This window comes from Triturus cristatus, chromosome 7 (genome assembly GCF_964204655.1).
Source record: "Triturus cristatus chromosome 7, aTriCri1.1, whole genome shotgun sequence".
Lineage (NCBI taxonomy): Eukaryota > Metazoa > Chordata > Amphibia > Caudata > Salamandridae > Triturus > Triturus cristatus.
The window spans coordinates 624,827,192-624,844,473 of NC_140590.1; the positions used below are offsets into that span (position 1 = coordinate 624,827,192).

Below are 17,282 nucleotides of genomic sequence, written 5' to 3' on the forward strand. Positions count from 1 at the left end.
GTCCATGCAGTTTTCCACTCTCTACTGTTAGCTTTCACTGATGACTGTCTATGTTTATCTTCTTCTTGATCTACAAATTTCTTCTCTATGTCAGTTAACACACATGTCAAATTATGACGATGTGCATAATCTGTATCTAAGGTGATGGTAGGTATGAAATACTTACCCACTCTATCTTCTTGCTTGTAATAATCATAATTATTCAGGTGCTTATAAGCTGGAACCTCTGAAAGCACCACATCGTAGTTTGAGAAATAATATTCGTAGTGACCCTTACCGTAAAACATACTAAGCAACAAACTAGATGTAATACCATATGTCAAAAGAAATGGTGATAACAAATACCTTCCTCCACAGATGCAGGCAATTGCATACACACATAGCAATCTCTCACATCCATCGTATTCACGTACTCATATATCAGCTTGGCGGAAGCGTTAAGCGTGTAAATCACCTTTAGACAAATCTACGTGGAACATACGACTAGTCTGCTGATCTAGCATAGCCTTTTCAGCTCCTACGATACCCTCTTCTGTGCTAGAAGTAACAGGTGTGGTTGTCCCCTTCACTTCCACCCCTTCAACTTCAGCATTGTGTTACATTTTTACAGACACAATAATAACTACTGCTATTACTATTATTACCCCTACTATGAGTGTACCTACTACACACTTGGACCTATGATTCGAATTTCCAGACTCCGTTTTCGACTGTCGGTTTGACACAGCAAGAGGATTTGCACAACGTCTCTTTCTCCACCTCTTATTGCTGTTAACCAGTTCAATGCAATTCCTGGAAATAGATTCACAGTTTGGTCTTTTATTTACACAGTTCAAAAGACTTCCTTAGCCCTCTTTCTTCTTCTACGGAAGGATGCCTTAATGTTTTCTTCTGCCACTCGGGCCTAGGTTATCTTCTTCAAAACTATTTATTTACAGTTCACAGTTCAATCAACAGTCTCTAATGAGCGCAGAACCAATTTCAACTATGACACGTTGCAAAATCTCAAGACGAACAGCTGCAGTTTCCTGAGCTGGTGGCTGAAATCCCAAAGTTGGGAAAGACAAGTGTTGTAGAATCAAAACTCGCACTTTGCTCAATATCGGAGGTCTTGGCACTGTCCCTGTCAACACCCCCTCTATTTCCAGTCCAGGAACCATCAGTTCGACATCAATTTTCAGTTCAGGGGTCCTGCTGACGACTGGTGAAGACCTCAGCTTCCCGGCATCAGTAGCTAGGTAAGTCAACTCTGGAGGACCGTATCTCTGACAAGGCACCCTCGCCCTACTCGACCTTCTCAGATTCCCCTGTGCTTGTTATGCGTCACTCTGCTCCGATTCAGACGTCTCAGACACAGGCTCAAGATCTCTTTCAAGTGCCAATCTCAGATTTAATCTCCTTTGTCTCCAATGCCACATTTCCTCTGCAAACTCTGCCCTTCGTGTCTGAACCCGATCACCTTGCGCACCAGTTCTTTCAGCTGAGTCTGACTCTATATCACTCGCAACGTTACTGTCTTCCTCAGAGTCAATACTTGGGCCTTGTGTAGCGTGACCCCCCTCAGCTTGCTCTGGTGGGCAACCAGCTTCGTCAGCAACCCTCACAGCTTGGCTTGTCCTCTCCTGTGGCCTCACAACCACAGCTGGATTTTCTTCTCGGAGAGGAGCTGTTTCTTCCAAGGGCTCTGAAACTCTGCGGGTGTGGGAGGCGTGTATGCAGTTCAGCAAGTCTCCACACTTCACAGCTGTATCTGTCACTAGGATTACTTGATATGGGCCCTTCCAACGAGCGTCAAGGCAACTCTTCCTCACATGCTTGCGAATGAGTAACCAGTCACCGGGACACAGATTGTGGCACAGGTCCTTCTAGGTTGGGGCAGTCGCAGCTTCTACCTGGTGAGACACAGAACGGACTACGTCAGCCAGTCCTTTGCAATAATCAAGTATTAAATGATCTATGATGTTTATCAAAGCTGTAGATGGCACTGCTGGCAAGCGCATCACCCTCCCCATCAAGATTTCATGAGGCAAGAGACCAGTCCTCCTGTCGGGGACACTACCGTTACTCATCAACACCAAGGGCAACGCATCAGGCCATTTCAAAGACGTAGATGAACACACCTTTGCCATTCTAATCTTGAGAGTTCCATTAATTTGCTCCACAATTCCAGATGCCTCGGACCTGTAGCTACAATGCAGTCTGTGATCTACTTGAAAGGCAGCACAAAGCATCCTCATGATCTCACTATGGAAATGCGTTCCTCTATCCGACTCCAATGAAGGTGGAAATCCGAAACGTTGTATGAGGTCCCTAAGCAATAACTTTGCTACTGTGAGACTATCACACCTCCTTGTCGGATAAGCTTCCACCCACCGTGAGAATACACATACCACAACCAAAATGTACCTCAATCCATTGCATCTGGGCATCTCTAAAAAGTCAAGTTGGATTCTATTAAAGGGTCCTCCTGACCTCCCAATGTGACTCAATGCAACCACAGTCTTCTTTCCAGCATTCATCTGTTGACACATAACACATCTGTGACACACTGCTTCAGCAAACGCACAAAACCGTGGATTGAACCACATCTGCCTGAACACTCGCACAATGGCATCCCTTACAATGTGAACTGGTCTGTGAATCTGTCTTGCCATAGGGCTCAGTAAATCATCTGGTAACACTGCTCGACCATCAGCTGAAACCCAAATGCCATCATCTCCTTTCTCACAACCTGCTTTGATCCAACCAGCTTCTTTCTGTTCTAATACTTCTCCCTGCAGGCGCTTGAGCTCATCCCAAGTGTATGCTACGGCTAAGATCATGCTGAGCTCGGTTCTTTCTAGGCTCTCTCCAGTATATTATCCTGTGAAAATGCACTCTTGTTCAGCACGGAAGCGTGCAACTTCATCGACATACCTATTCCCAAGCGTGACAAAGTCCTCCCCCCTCCCGTGGGCGGCACATTTGACCACAGCAATTTCTTTTGAACGTTGCAAAGCCTCCAGCAACTTCCTCACATATTCCCCATTTCTGATTGGAGATCCTGATGACGTTAGAAATCCCCTCTGTGACCATAGCTGTCCGAAGTCATGAACCACACCGAAACTTTACTAGCTATCGGTGTAGATGGTGACTCGGATTTGCTCGGCAATCAAGCAAGCACATGTCAGGGCAATGATCTCAGCCACTTGTGCGGAGTATACTCCCTGTAAACAAGCAGCTTCCACAACTCCAGAAATGGTACATACGGCAAATGCTGCTCTCACATGGCCCACATTGTCTCTTAAGGTTGAACCCTCTACAAAGAAGATTTCATCAGATTCAGACAGTGGTTCATCGGCAATGTCGGGTCTATGTTTGGTGCAAAGTTCAGTCACATCGAGACAGTAATGGTCCTCACAATCTTCATCATCAGCATTTGGCAAAGGCATCAAAGTCGCAGGATTCAGTACAGAGCATCTTTTCAGAGTCACATTCTCTGACGCAAGTATGACTTACTCATAGCGTGTGATTCTGTTCTTGGTTAAATGCTGTGTTTTGGTTCTTGTCATCAGGAGCCCAATGAGTGTGGAACATATACAATTAAAGAGTGACCCATGACTATGTTCTCACATCTTTCAATGCTGACACCCGTTGCAGCTACAGATTTGAGACATCCGAGCAACGCTGAAGCCACCAGATCTGACGTAGCTGATAAGTAAGCAACTGGTCTACGGACACCTCCATGAGTCTGGGTTAATACTGACAGTGCGCAACCTTCTCTCTCAAAACAGTGAGAAGGACTTGTTGTAATCAGGCATTCCGATAGCCGGAGCACGACAAAGGCTTTCTCTCAGCTCCAAGAAGGCAACCAAACAGTCGTTATCCCATGGTACCGGATCACTTATGCCCTTGTGGGTCAATCTCTGCAAACGCTGCGCCTTCAATGAAAAGTTGGGTATCCATTGACGGCAGTACCCAACCATTCCCAGGAACATGCTGACCTCCTTCTGTGTGGTAGGCGCAGTCATATTCATGCTCCGTTCAATGCGATCTGGTGGCACCTTATTCTTGCCCTTTTCAATTCGGTGACCCAAATACTGAACCTCAGTCAAACACTATTGTAATTTGCTTGGAGACACCTTGTGTCTATTCTCTGCTAGATTATTCCACAGTGCAACAGTATCAATCCTGCAAGCATCTTCTGTTTTAGACGCGATCAAGGGGTTATACTGCACGAGAACGGAATTCTGTGGCAGTACAAGACTCTCAATATTCTTCTTCAAGATCTGATTGAAAATCAACGAGCTCTCTGTGTACCCTTGTGGGATACGACACCATGTTAACACACGATCTTCCAGACAGAAAGCAAATAAAAATTGGCTCTCCTCATGCAAGGGTATCGAAAAAAATGCTCGGCACAATCAATCACCGTGAACCACTCAGCTTCACATGTTATCTGAAATAGGATCACTGACGGATTTGGTACCACCGGACAACATAGAGCTACAATCGTGTTGACCAGTTGCAGGTCCTGCATGATTCTAAACTTCCCACTCGGCTTCTGCAGTCCCATTATAGGGGAATTACATGGACTCCCCATTATCTCTTTCAGGATTCCCTGCTCAATCACGGACTCGATTACAGGCTTGATTCCTGCCACCGTTTCCGGCATCAGATTGTATTGAGGCGTTCTTGGGAACTCAGCATTTGGCTTAACCTGAATCTTAACTGGTTCAACCCCTTTTATCAATCCTATCTCTTCCCCTGTGAAATCCCATACTTCCAAAGAGACAGAATCTCTCAAATCGAGGGGTAAGTCCTCGACCGTCAACACAGGGAACATCTCCATGCAGAGATTCTAGTTCGCCAGCTTAAATGCAATGTCATCACCATTAGTCTGCAACTCCTCTCCTTTGGGCGTGCAATAGATGATGCAATTCAATTTACACAAAAGATCATGACCCAACAAACAGACCGGACTCGAATCACACACCACAAATTGGTGTTGATCGTGAAATGTTCCTATTCTCACAGGTATCTCATCTGTCAATGGATTGGTCATTCTCTTGTTTGCAACTCCTACAACTTAGATCGATTATCCCGAGACGGGATGGTTTGGAACTACTGCTGATCTTACAGTTGAACGCGTAGCACCAGTATCAATCAGAAAGGTGATAGGGTAACCGTGAACATCTGCCTCTACATACGGTCCTCTCTGGTCTACCTTCAAGACTGCTCCAAGGGTACAGTCTTCCTTCCCCCTCAGACACCGTCATTGTAACGGGTCTGGGGCGAACTCTTCAAATGTCTCAATGAGTGGCATCTGCTGATAAGCTTTGCTAGGGAACTTGCACTTGTGGTCCTAAGCTTCCTCCTTATACAGACCTGGGTCTTACTGTGGTAGTTACCGTCTCAGGTACCTGTACTATCTCTCCATCTTGGACTTGATTAGCAGGATTTAACCTGCACTCGCGCTTCCAATGCCTGATTTTGTGACAATAATGACATGCAGTAGTCTTCTTCAGAGTACCAACATCCACTCCTGTCTGGGGGTCTACAGGTTTCCCTCTTTCCTGAACCGACGAGTTTTGGACCCCCTCTGGCCATTTCCTTGTGTTCATTCTAGTGTTCCTCCGGTCGGCTGTGCCTGATCTATCCTTTCTGCATTTCTCATTTGGACCAACATTAACTTATCCTTGAGTTTCTTATGCTTGGAATCTACTTTATCACTATGGTACCTCGTATACCGTAGAATTTCATCCACGGATTTGTTTTGCCAACAGATCAGATGCTGTTGGCTCATGAAGCTAATCTCTGGTCTTAACCCTAACACGAACTTGGAGACAAACTTTCCCATGTCTTTGGAATCTAAGGTATCTAGTCCACTGTACTGCTTAAAGGCTTGCAAGATCCTCTCATAATAAGCATGAACGGACTCTTTGGGCTCTTGGGTAGCTCTAGCTATCTTAGCCCAATCAATATCTTGTGGCAAAATATTTGACTGTAACCATGTGATAACCTGCTCAAACTTTTTCATAACCACAGTTGAAGGACCATGAATAATAGGATCTTGTTCTGGTTCTGACGGCCATTCAACGGCAATTTTACAGGCTGATCACAAATCACTTGGTACTACAATGTCAAACAATGTATTCAAATCAATCCACAAAACCTTTGAGATTTTAAGAAAGCAATCAACTTGCTTGTGCCACTCAACAGGTTTTTCCCTCAGCCGAGGAAAATCATTTGTGAATGCTGCCAAATCACCCCTGCTCCAAGGCACATGCACATACACTCCACTCGGTACCTCTCGCAATGGGTAAGCCTTTACTCCTGCTGTTCCTTCTCCTGGAGGCGGCGTATCGCCTATTCCCTTTTTGACACTTTTCTTCTTAGACCACCTCTCTTCCCACTTGTCAAGCATGCTCCATGCACGTATCCCTACAACCAATTCTTGAATGTGTCTTTTCAATCCTATTACCCATTTCTCTTCTAATTCCTGTTCACTATAATTTAATCTGTGACTTTTCTGCAACATCTTTGTTTTGGACAAATCTACATCGTATCTTCGCGCTAGTGCGGACAATTTCTCATGAGCTTTCCTTGCTTTATGGGTCACATCCTTCACCACAAACAACAGCTCATCTTGTTCATAAAGTTCCATTCTTTCCAAATGCAAATTTCTGCTTATAATCTCATCCGCTTCTGCCTTCAACCTCACCACATCTAGCACCTTGGCCCTTATAGCAGCTTTAATTGTTCCCTGACTTGATGTACTGCTTTGCTCCCCACTTTCACTGCTCTGGTTTCCTTGGTGACTCCCTTCACCTATGGACCGTGAGACACCTTGACTCCCTGAACTTCCCTGATCCATCCCTCCTTCTTCTATTCTCCCCATGGGACCTTTGACTAGAGGTTCTCACATCCTCAAATCAGAACGTGAGTCTGCTAACGACACTGATCTTTCTGCTCTAGACTCAGTATGCCCTCTAGAAGAGTCTGCAGTAGCGGGCAATGGAGTACTAGCCTCTAAAGGTCGCCCAAGAGGACCAGTTTCCCTCACTGTACCATTTCCTCCAGAACCAATACCTTCTCCTGTTGCTCGTAAGTGTCCTTCACTACTGTTTCCTGCTTGACCTGGATCATAAACTGACACTATGGGACCAATGGTGACCAGCAACAAAAGGGCTTCCACACAGCTCTCGCACTAGGACTTGTCTGCAATTCACCTGTCCCTTCTGTAAGTGCTTGGCTTCCTTTCTTCAATATTGGATTATACAGAGACGGACACTCTGCTAACATCTTTTCCAACAAGCTGTCATCGGTGTCACTATCATCTTCTTCTTCCTTCCTCTTTTGGGCATCTCCCACTTTCACAAACATCGGAATAGCCTTTCTCCCTCAATAGTCTCCACTCTCCATCTTTTTGCCAATGCATCCCACCGTGCATCTTGAAACACCCTTATTGACTTTTTCACTCTTTCCTGACTTCGGTCCCTTTTCCTCACATGAGCTGCTCTTATCCATGCATCTAAAGCCTCAAACAGTGTTGGTCTAGGTGGGTTCATGCCTTTTAGAAACTGAACTAGTCCTTGGCACCAGGCTGTCTGGTTGTATGAGAATATCGAAATGTTGAGAGCGCCAATCAAAACATGATCATGGCAGAGGGCCACTGGCAGCCGTATTGGCCTGGTCCAGCATTCACTGTTAGTCTATCTGTTCTTCCCAGTTTAAGTTAGACCCCCTGCTGTGTCTGGTGGAATAACCCTTCTGCCTTGGGCTATACAAGTGTGTAAATGCCCTCTCTCTCGACACACACCCACACCTTGGGTTTGTATCTTGGGGAGGACATTTACCAGAGATTATAGCCAAAGGCAAAATACGATAAAGCAACATTAGGGTGCTGTATGGATGGCTGAGATTGTCTCATCCAATCAGAACGCTTAGAATGCTGGCAGTGACTACTGCTGTCTGCGGGAATGTTAGGCTGTGGTGGCAAGGACATGAAGCCGACAGAGACAGCGGCATGCAGATGCGCCTGCACCTGTGTTGGGTGAGATTAGGTGGATAGGTGCTAACCATCTTATTACCCACCTTCTACCGGGGAAGGGGGGGTTAAATTATGAAAATTATGAAATGCTCTGTGGCATCAAAGAATGCTAAACGGAACCTGAAGCACAAACGTGACTGAACCATTTGACTATAACTGAAAGAATGAATAACATCACCACCATTATCTTATCAAAGCTACTCTTTCTGCAATCTGTAACTCATGTCTCATGCTCAGACCGCCATTTAAAAAGATGTATTCTAAAACTTGAGAACAGTCTGAAAGAAACATTATCCACTCTAGATTATTGGACAATGTACCTGCATAATATATAGAATCTGATCTCCTGCAGTCAGTGCAAGGGAACTCATTGGGAAAAGCAGGCCTAACGTTTCACGCCTCTAGAATAAGTGGCTGGGTAAAAGGAAAATCAAGGAATGGGGGCAATCACAGACAAAACCATTCAGAAACAATCTGGCCTTTCCTATCTGTTTTATGTAGTTTAACATTTAATGTATCTTTTTTTTAATTAAAAAAATATGTATTCCACATAAATGTACCAAAAATGAAAGGCACCTCTTGAATACTACTACAAAGACTTGACAGCTTATAAATGTAGAAAAGTAAGAAGCATATTCATAAACTATAGCTACATTTTCACGAGACTCTATATGTAAAATGTTATATAAACAAATTGCCTGGGAGGGGAAATACAAAAAAGTAATCATGAAGAGAGAGGGGGGAAAAGAATATGGAAAAAGTGGAGAGATTAAGGCTAGACATCGGTTTTTGTTGTAGTGTGGACTGTATTAGCACAGGAGATGAGAACCCATTTCTAACAAGCATCTCTACTGTCCAGGATCTGTTCAGTAAAGAAGATTCTGGAGTTGCAAACGTAGATCCTATCTGCTGATTCTTTAACATAAAATATTATTTGAGCACAAGAGAACTAATAATAAATAATCTAATTATTCTATAAGGAAACAAATTCAGACAAGATTTATACTTGAACATAAAATTCAGTGCTCCACCACCTGTTGGCGGGCACTATCACCAACAAACCAAAAGCCAACGATATTACCGTTTTAGAGTATGAATGCAATAAATGCTAGTATCCCTTTACTAATCTTGGCATTACTTCATGGACGTGATATTGTTCTCCAAAAGATTACTAGTTTCCAAAAACCACAGCTCCATGTAAATGCTGTAGAATTGTTTTAGAGAATGCTAAGTGTCTACGCACCTTTCTGCTGTCTGCCATACACTAAACAAGTTCTGGCAACAAAATCATAGTACAATGGATGACGCAATAAACATCACCACCAACCTGACCCTCCTGGACTGCATCTGCCGCCTATTAGCTTGACAAAAGACAAAAACATTTTTCAAATTGATACTGTGTACAGAGCTATCGCTGCTCGAGGCTGAAAGAATACTGCAACTCAATCATATGACAATTTGGAAAACAAATTTGATTAAACCACAATCCTCGAGCATACCGTTGAATCACAAAGAGAGTTGAAACAATAGGTTGAGGTGCTGCTAAGTCACCTGTAGACGATGGATTAATAGTCATTCCAGGTGACTGATATTAGCACTGAACATTGGACATCGAGTTAAATTACCACTGATACGCTATAACTAAAACTAACACTTTTCCTTTACAATTACCATATAGCAACGTACATAAACATTCTTACTGTGAAGGACAAGATTGAGGTGACTATTAGGGACAATCTATGAATGCTACACACATCAGAGAACTACGTGCTTACTAGTGTATTAGTACTTTTAAAAAACCTCTCCTACATGGTCTTGCTTTGCACAACTAGTGTGCTCCAACTTTATGGTAAACTTGCCTTGTGCTCAAATGCACCGTTAACATTTTAAGCTCGTTTGATGACATAGCCACCCATGTGTAATTTAAAAATGTGCTACAAAATGGTACTAAGGAAATATATGTGTTTTCTGTAGTAGGGCACATCATACACCCATTAAGGACAGATGTAGCTACATTGGTGGCAGAAAAGGTACATCATCTATGGTGCTAATAGACCTGGGTTGAACTTCTCCCTGCCAAGTGTTTCCACGATGCATCTACTTTTCCTAGGTTCAGTTATGATCATTCAATTGAGTAGAATGAGATGTTACAGCCTTCAACACCAGGGAGTTTTCTTAAAAAATCAAAATGGTTTTATTGTTGCCACAAAAGAAATAAAGTATGGTTATATAGATTAGTGATTGGCTTTTCTTTCTTACAATGAATGTCAAGAGGAGGAAAGCAATGAAGAACCTGAACATTTTGATCCTCACGACATTCCAAATACGGAGAACACACTTATCATGACAAAATCCGGTAAGTAACTTTGCTTGCGCTGACCATGTGCTCTAGAATGCTACTTTTTTCAATCTCCATGTGATCTTTCTTCACACAAATTTAGACTCCTTCCTTCAACCGAATATTCTTCCTTGTTTCACTAGTAGTTCTGCAGTTTTCATGGCACATAAAGTTAATAAAAAAGTTGCCACTAAAGAAATAAATTATGGTTATATAGATTAGTGATTGGCTTTTCTTTCTTACAATGAATATCAAGAGGAGGAAAGCAATGAAGAACCTGAACATTTTAATCCTCACGACATTCCAAATACGGAGAACACACTTATCATGAAAAAATCCGGGAAGTAAATTTGTTTGTGTTGACCCTGTGCTCTAGAATGCTACATTTTTCAATCTCTGTGTGATCTCTTTTCACACAAATTCAGAATTCTTTCTTCAACTGAATATTCTACCTTGTTTCACTGGTAGTTCTGCAGTTTTCATGGCACATAAAGTAAATCAGAAAGTTGCCACAAAAGAAATAACTTATGGGTATATAGAGTAGTGATTGGCTTTTGTTTCTTTCATTGAATGTCAAGAGGAGAAAAGCAATGAAGAGCTTGAACATTTTGATGTTTATGACATTCCAAATCCGGGGAACACACTTATCATGACAACATCCGGTAAGTAAATTTGTTTGTGTTGACCCTGTGCTCTAGAATGCTACTTTTTTTCAATCTCCATGTGATCTCTCTTCACACAAATTCAAAATTCCTCCTTCTACTGAATATTCTACCTTGTTTCAATATTAGTTCTGCAGTTTTCATGACACAGAAAGTAAATCAGAAAGTTGCCGCAAAAGAAATAAAGTATGGGTATATAGAGTAGTGATTGGCTTTTGTTTCTTTCATTGAATGCTAAGAGGAGAAAAGCAATGAAGAACCTGAACATTTTGATCTTTACGACATTCCAAATCCGGAGAACACACTTATCATGACAAAATCCGGTAAGTACATTTGTTTCTGTTGTCACTGTGCTCTAGAATACTACTTTTTAAAATCTCCATGTGATCTTTCTTCACATAAATTCAGAATTCTTCCTTCAACAGGATATTCTACCTTGTTTCACTAGTAGTTCTGCAGTTTTCATGACACATAAAGTAAATAAGAAAGTTGCCACTAAAGAAATAAAGTATGGGTATATAGAGTAGTGAAAGGGCCGAGTTCCTGCCTTCTAAATTACTGTGGAACTCACGGCTGACGGACCTTTATTGCCTGCTAAGAAGCATAGAGGGGAGAAACAATTCATTTAGACAAAGTAACTATGAGTCTAAAGAACCACAGACTCCGGACTCCAAGTTAGTGGGTTTATTACAAAGCCACAAACAACTGGCTATACAAGCACCTCATTAAGAGGTTGTAGAAGTACATGGGAACTAATACAAATCCAAACCGATGGGCTAACTTTATACGATGAATCATGAACAGAATGACACTCTCCAGAAGCAGAACGCAGGCAATAATTGCCCCCACATCGAGTTCGGTGTTCATCTGCACAGTATGAATAGAAAAGCATTAGTCTGTAACTGCACTACCACTATCGTGACATCCCTACTTAGCATTTCCCAGGCAAGATCAGGAAAAAGGTGTCAGCGCGTGAAGACTTCCTTAGAAGTACACTCAGTATGGGTCAAGTAGCCAAAGCTACAGTGCTCGTTCTAAGATGCTCCTTCTCTCTCCTTCGATCTCCTCACCCCTTCCCCTGATTCCACCCCGGGACACTATCCTTAATACAAAACACAAAAACATAGAACACACCCACAGATCACCTCATCTTGCTAGACACTTACCATAGGTGATTTTGCACAGAGTGTCAGTGCTCCCAGCTCCTGGCTCGATGACCTTGATTCCCAGGCTTCCCTCAATGAGAAAGAACACCGGCTCCCAATTATCAGCTCTCCTCACCAAAATGTATTACATCCTCCCGAGCCTAACTTGTCCTAAACAAAAGACGTGATTCTAACTAACAAAGACGACTTTCTCCACCTGCAACAGAAACGTGAGAACAGAACAGATTCAACATGCACATGAAAATTCTAACAGCCCTGCTCAGAGCCCTCAGGTAAAATACAATTCAGACCTACAAAAATCATGCAACATAAGAGTGAAACACATAGACCTTTCAAATACACACATAAAGGAACATTTCAGGAGGAGCCTAGCGCGCAACCAAGATGGCCGCGTAGGTGCGAGGCTCCCGAGGACCTCCGCGACCTCCTGCATTAATCCTGACTATATCCTGTCCTAGATGAGGGGACTGTGTTTGTGAGCCCGAGCTGAGGTGACACCCGTTTTCCGTTTCCAAATCGGACCTCGGACACCGGCGGGAGCACCGATTGAGGTTTGCGGCCTTCTCCACGCCGGCCCCCCGGATTGGAGTAGTGGGGCGATCCGGAGACAAAGTGAACAACAGCGGCGGGCAAGGCTGGGCGACTCGCGTACCCCGCACTTTCACTTTCGCTTTTGCGCCCTCCTTGCTGACGGGCGAGGTAGGGTTGCGGGGCGGAGTGCGGTGGTGTGGCCTTGCCCGGGTACCCGGCCGACCCGCTGTCTGTGATTCGGCCTGCGGACCTGTGGTCGCCCCCCCCCCGGAGCCCGTGAACTGGTTTGTCGGCCCTTTCGAGGAGATTGGCACGATTTGGGGACTGCAACCATGTCCACAAAGCAAGATGGCGACCGGGCAAAGGTGAAATCGACCCGCCGTGGCACGGCCCATCAGTCCAACAACATGGACCGCTACACCCTCCAGAAAGGATCTCCTGAGGCACCGAGTACGTCCCCTGCGGGCCCGACTGATGCTCCTGCTCTGCCTGCGGATCTGACCCTCCGAGACGTCATGGGCGCCATCGCCGAGATGAAGGCCTCGGTAGACCAGCGCTTTGACACTCTGGCGCAGAAGATAGACTCGGTCCTCGTGGATGTGGGCCTGGTAAGGGCCGATTTGTCCAAAACGAATGACCGGGTCGACTCTTTGGTCCACACTACCTCGGGCCTCACTACGGACGTGGCGGCCCTCCAAAAGGAGGTGCGCCGGCTTGGCCAGGCGAGCGCCCTGATGGATCGTCGACTGGAGGATTCCGAGGGTCGGGCCCGGAGGAACAATGTCCGCATTCTTGGGGTGCCGGAGGGACGAGAGGAGGAGGTGGCGGATCTGTTTGTGGAGGACTTGATTCTCACCCATCTCCAGCCCCGGGGGCTGAGTAAACTCTTTGCGGTGGAACGTGCCCACAGGGTCCCCGGGGGAAGACCTAAGGTCGGAGCCCCGCCGAGGCCTCTCATCGCCCGGATTTTCAATTTTCGGGACAGGGACGCTATCCTGCAGACTTCTAGGCTACAAGGACCGGTCAGACTCGACAACATGGACGTCAATTTCTACCCTGATTTTACTCCGGCGGTCCAAAAGCAGAGACTGAGTTTTCTCGGAGTTAAACGTCGCTTACGGGACCTGAACCTTAAGTACGCAATGCTTTTTCCAGCTAAGCTGAGGGTAGAGGTGGATGGCCGCACGCACTTTTTTGATCGTCCCGAGGCGGCCGGGGACTGGTTGGACACTTTGCCCGGGGATCGGGGTCAGGGGGGTGGGGGGGTGCGGTTGGTGGGGAGGGCCCGCCGGATCAGGACTGAGGGACAAATAGTAGGCCTTGCTCGGGACAATATTACTGTTATCATTGACTGCTCGTGTATGTTCCCCTCCTGTGGAGGTCGTGCGGGGTTCCTTGGGGGCTTTCCCTCCTCCTCTGGGGGACTAGTTAGTTTTTTCATCTATGGGGCGACAGGCACACTGCACTTTGGGGGGGCTGTCTGGGCTCATGCAGGGGTGCAGGGAGGGGGGAGTTCTGTTGGGATGGGTGGGTTGGGGTGGGGTGTTGTTCGTTTTTACCGCAAGGCAAACCCTTTACTGTGTTGGTGTTTTTGAGGTGCTCTTGAGGGGACAAATGATGGCTTCTGTTTGTGATGGGGGGTAGGGATTTGACTCTGTTGTCGTGGAACGTTAATGGACTGGGGGATAGGATTAAGCGAGGTGTGGTCCTGCAGTATCTGAAACGAATTTTTCCAGATGTGGTCTTTCTGCAGGAGACACACCTTATTGGTAATTCCTTTTATGCCATGAATCGGCGGGGCTATCGCTTGGTGGCCCACTCGGGCTTCACGTCAGGCTCGCGGGGGGTGGGCATCATGGTTAAGAACTCGCTCCCGCTGGAAATAGATGAGGTGCGCCATGATGAGAGGGGACGCTACACGGTCTTGGTGGGGAGAATGGAGGGCAAAGTAGTCGTTTTTGTATCAGTGTATGTCCCACCGGGGTTACAATCTACCACCTTTGCGGACCTGGGGCGCCTCCTCCTTGACCTCCCGGGGGGGCTTCTGGTGGTTGGGGGAGACTTCAATGCGGTGGTTTCTGGGACTATGGATCGTTACCCCCCTAGGGACCTCCCCCGGGCACAGGCGTGGCTGCCCGGCCTCTTAGATACATTGGGATTGGTAGACTGCTGGCGACTAAAACATCCCGCGCAGCTGCAGTACACCTTTCATTCGGGTGCCCATGGTAGCCTCTCGCGGCTTGATCATGTCCTTGTCCCTGCGGCCTATGCTGGGAGAGTGGGAGAGGTGCGCCATCTGGCTCGGGGTATTTCAGATCACTCCCCGCTCCTGTTGCATTTCGATGTCTTCCCGAGGGGGGAGGGTAGGGTAGCCCCAATCAATGCATGGTACCTGCGCGACCCCACTATTCGTACCGACTTGATTAAATCCTTGCAGCGGTACTTTGAGGAGAATGTGGGGTCTGTCCCCTCGGCCATCTCCCTGTGGGAGGCCTTCAAGACAGTTCTTAGAGGGGAGGCCCTCTCCTCTATCTCCCATGCCCGTAGGCGCGAACAGGAGGAGGTGACCCGGGTGGAAGCTGAGATTACTGAACTAGAGGGTGACCTGGGGAGTGGGGTGACAGATGCCACACTACATGTTCTACACCTTAAGCAGGCGGCCTATAGGGCCCTCGTCACGGAGGCGGCCAGGGGCCTCAGCAGAGAGCAACAGGGGCGACTGTATGATGTGGGTGATAAGGCTGGTAAATTGATTGCGTGGTTGGATAAAAAGGAGAGAGCGAATCGTGTGGTCCCGCTGATCGAGAGAATGGATGGTGTACGTGTCACCGAGCCAGAAGACATTGTCTCTTGCTTCGCGGATTATTTCCGCGAGGTGTATTCCCCGGTTTCTCCCTGCTCGGAGGAGGATTCCCATGCCCTGCTTCGGGACATCGCGCTGCCCTCCCTTTCGGTGGAGGACAGGGAGTCGTTGGAGGCTGCTCCCACCTCGGATGAAATTGCCCTCGCCATACGCTCGGTCGCATCTGGCAAGGCCATGGGCCCAAACGGCATCCCTATCGAGCTGTATAAGCTGCGACCGGATGTGCTGGCACCCCACCTTCGCGCGATGTTCCTGGCGGCCCACTCGCGGGGCTCCCTCCCGCCGGACCAGCGTCTGGCTACAATCCTAGTGATCCACAAGGAGGGGAGACCCCGAGAACGGGTCACATCCTACAGGCCTATCTCGCTCTTGAATGCGGAGACCAAAATCCTCGCCAAGGTGCTCGCCAACCGGCTGGTCGGTGTGGTGGGCGATCTGGTCTACCAAGACCAGTCCGGCTTTATACCCCATCGCAACACGGCCCTTAATCTGCGGCGCCTGCACGGGGTGCTCGCGCGTGTTCCGTTTGTGCGGGAGCCGGCCATCTTGGCGTCCCTAGACGCCACCATGGCGTTTGATACACTCGAGTGGCCATACATTTGGGCGATGCTGGCGAAATTTGGATTTGGACCGGGATTCATCAGCTGGGTCAAATTGTTGTATTCGGGCCCACTGGCGCAGGTGGTGGTGAACGGGCGAGTCTCGGCCCCATTCGCGCTGGGACGAGGCACGCGACAGGGTTGCCCCTTGTCGCCTCTCCTGTTTGCACTGGCCTTGGAACCCCTGGCGGAGTGGCTGCGGTGGCACCCTTCCATCCGTGGTCTCCGTTGGACCCCCGAGTATGAGGACCGCGTGTCCCTATACGCTGACGATATCCTTTTGTACCTCGCCTCCCCGCGTAAATCACTGATTGTCCTGGTTGATGTTTTGCGTTCATTCGGTCGCAACTCAGGCCTTGTCATCAACTGGGCTAAATCATGTGTGTATGTGCTTTCCGGGGAGGCTCCTGTCCTCCCGCGGGACTGTCCGATCCAGATTGCATCTCAGGGGTTCCGGTACCTGGGTATATATATCACTCTGGACCCGGAGGCCCGCTACGAGCGGAATTTGCTTCCCCCCCTCCAGCGCTTGAAGGAGGACGTCGCGTGTTGGCGGCACCTGCCGCTTTCGCCGCTTGGCCGGGCGGCATTGTTTAAGATGATGTCGCTGCCACGCTTCCTGTACGCTCTCCAGAACACTATGGACTTGGTCCCGGCGCGCTACTTCCGTGAGGTGGAGAGTCTACAGCGTCGCTTGTTCTGGGACGGGAGGCCGCGTATTGCCTTGGCGAAGTTGACGCTCCCGTGGTACGACGGGGGGGTTGCCCTCCCGGATATTAAACGGTATTACTGGGCCTCCCAGCTAGCTGCAATTAATCATGGCCTTTACGGGCCCGCCTTGAACCCGGCATTTGAGATGGACAAGATGCTCCTGCCTGGTGGCGACTACAATCGAGCGCTCTACTCTGGCGCGCCCGACCCCCGCCTGACGGGACCTACGCGTGTCATGGTGCGAGTATGGCACGCGGCTAACGCAGCTATGGGGTGGAAGGACCGTTTGACCCGGGCGTCACCGCTGTATGCGTCCGAGAGGTTGGGCTCCCTGTGGACCTCGAAGGGCTTCGAGAAGTGGGACACGATCGGCATCAGTA

General features: G+C 47.4%; 1 protein-coding gene across 8 annotated transcripts in view; it reads left to right on the top strand.

The window, feature by feature from the left end:
• LOC146810234 (uncharacterized) overlaps positions 1-17,282 on the top strand; it is a 157,589-nt gene that overhangs the window by 106,939 nt on the left and 33,368 nt on the right. For 4 of the 8 annotated variants that reach the window (XM_085617216.1, XM_085617220.1, XM_085617223.1 and 1 more), the window contains 3 exons: positions 10,304-10,388; positions 10,949-11,032; positions 11,272-11,355. In XM_085617216.1, the coding sequence (XP_085473342.1) occupies positions 10,304-10,388; positions 10,949-11,032; positions 11,272-11,355 (253 nt within the window). The remainder of the gene's footprint in view (positions 1-10,303; positions 10,389-10,948; positions 11,033-11,271; positions 11,356-17,282) is intronic. The other 4 variants (XM_085617218.1, XM_085617221.1, XM_085617222.1 and 1 more) reach the window with 4 other exon arrangements.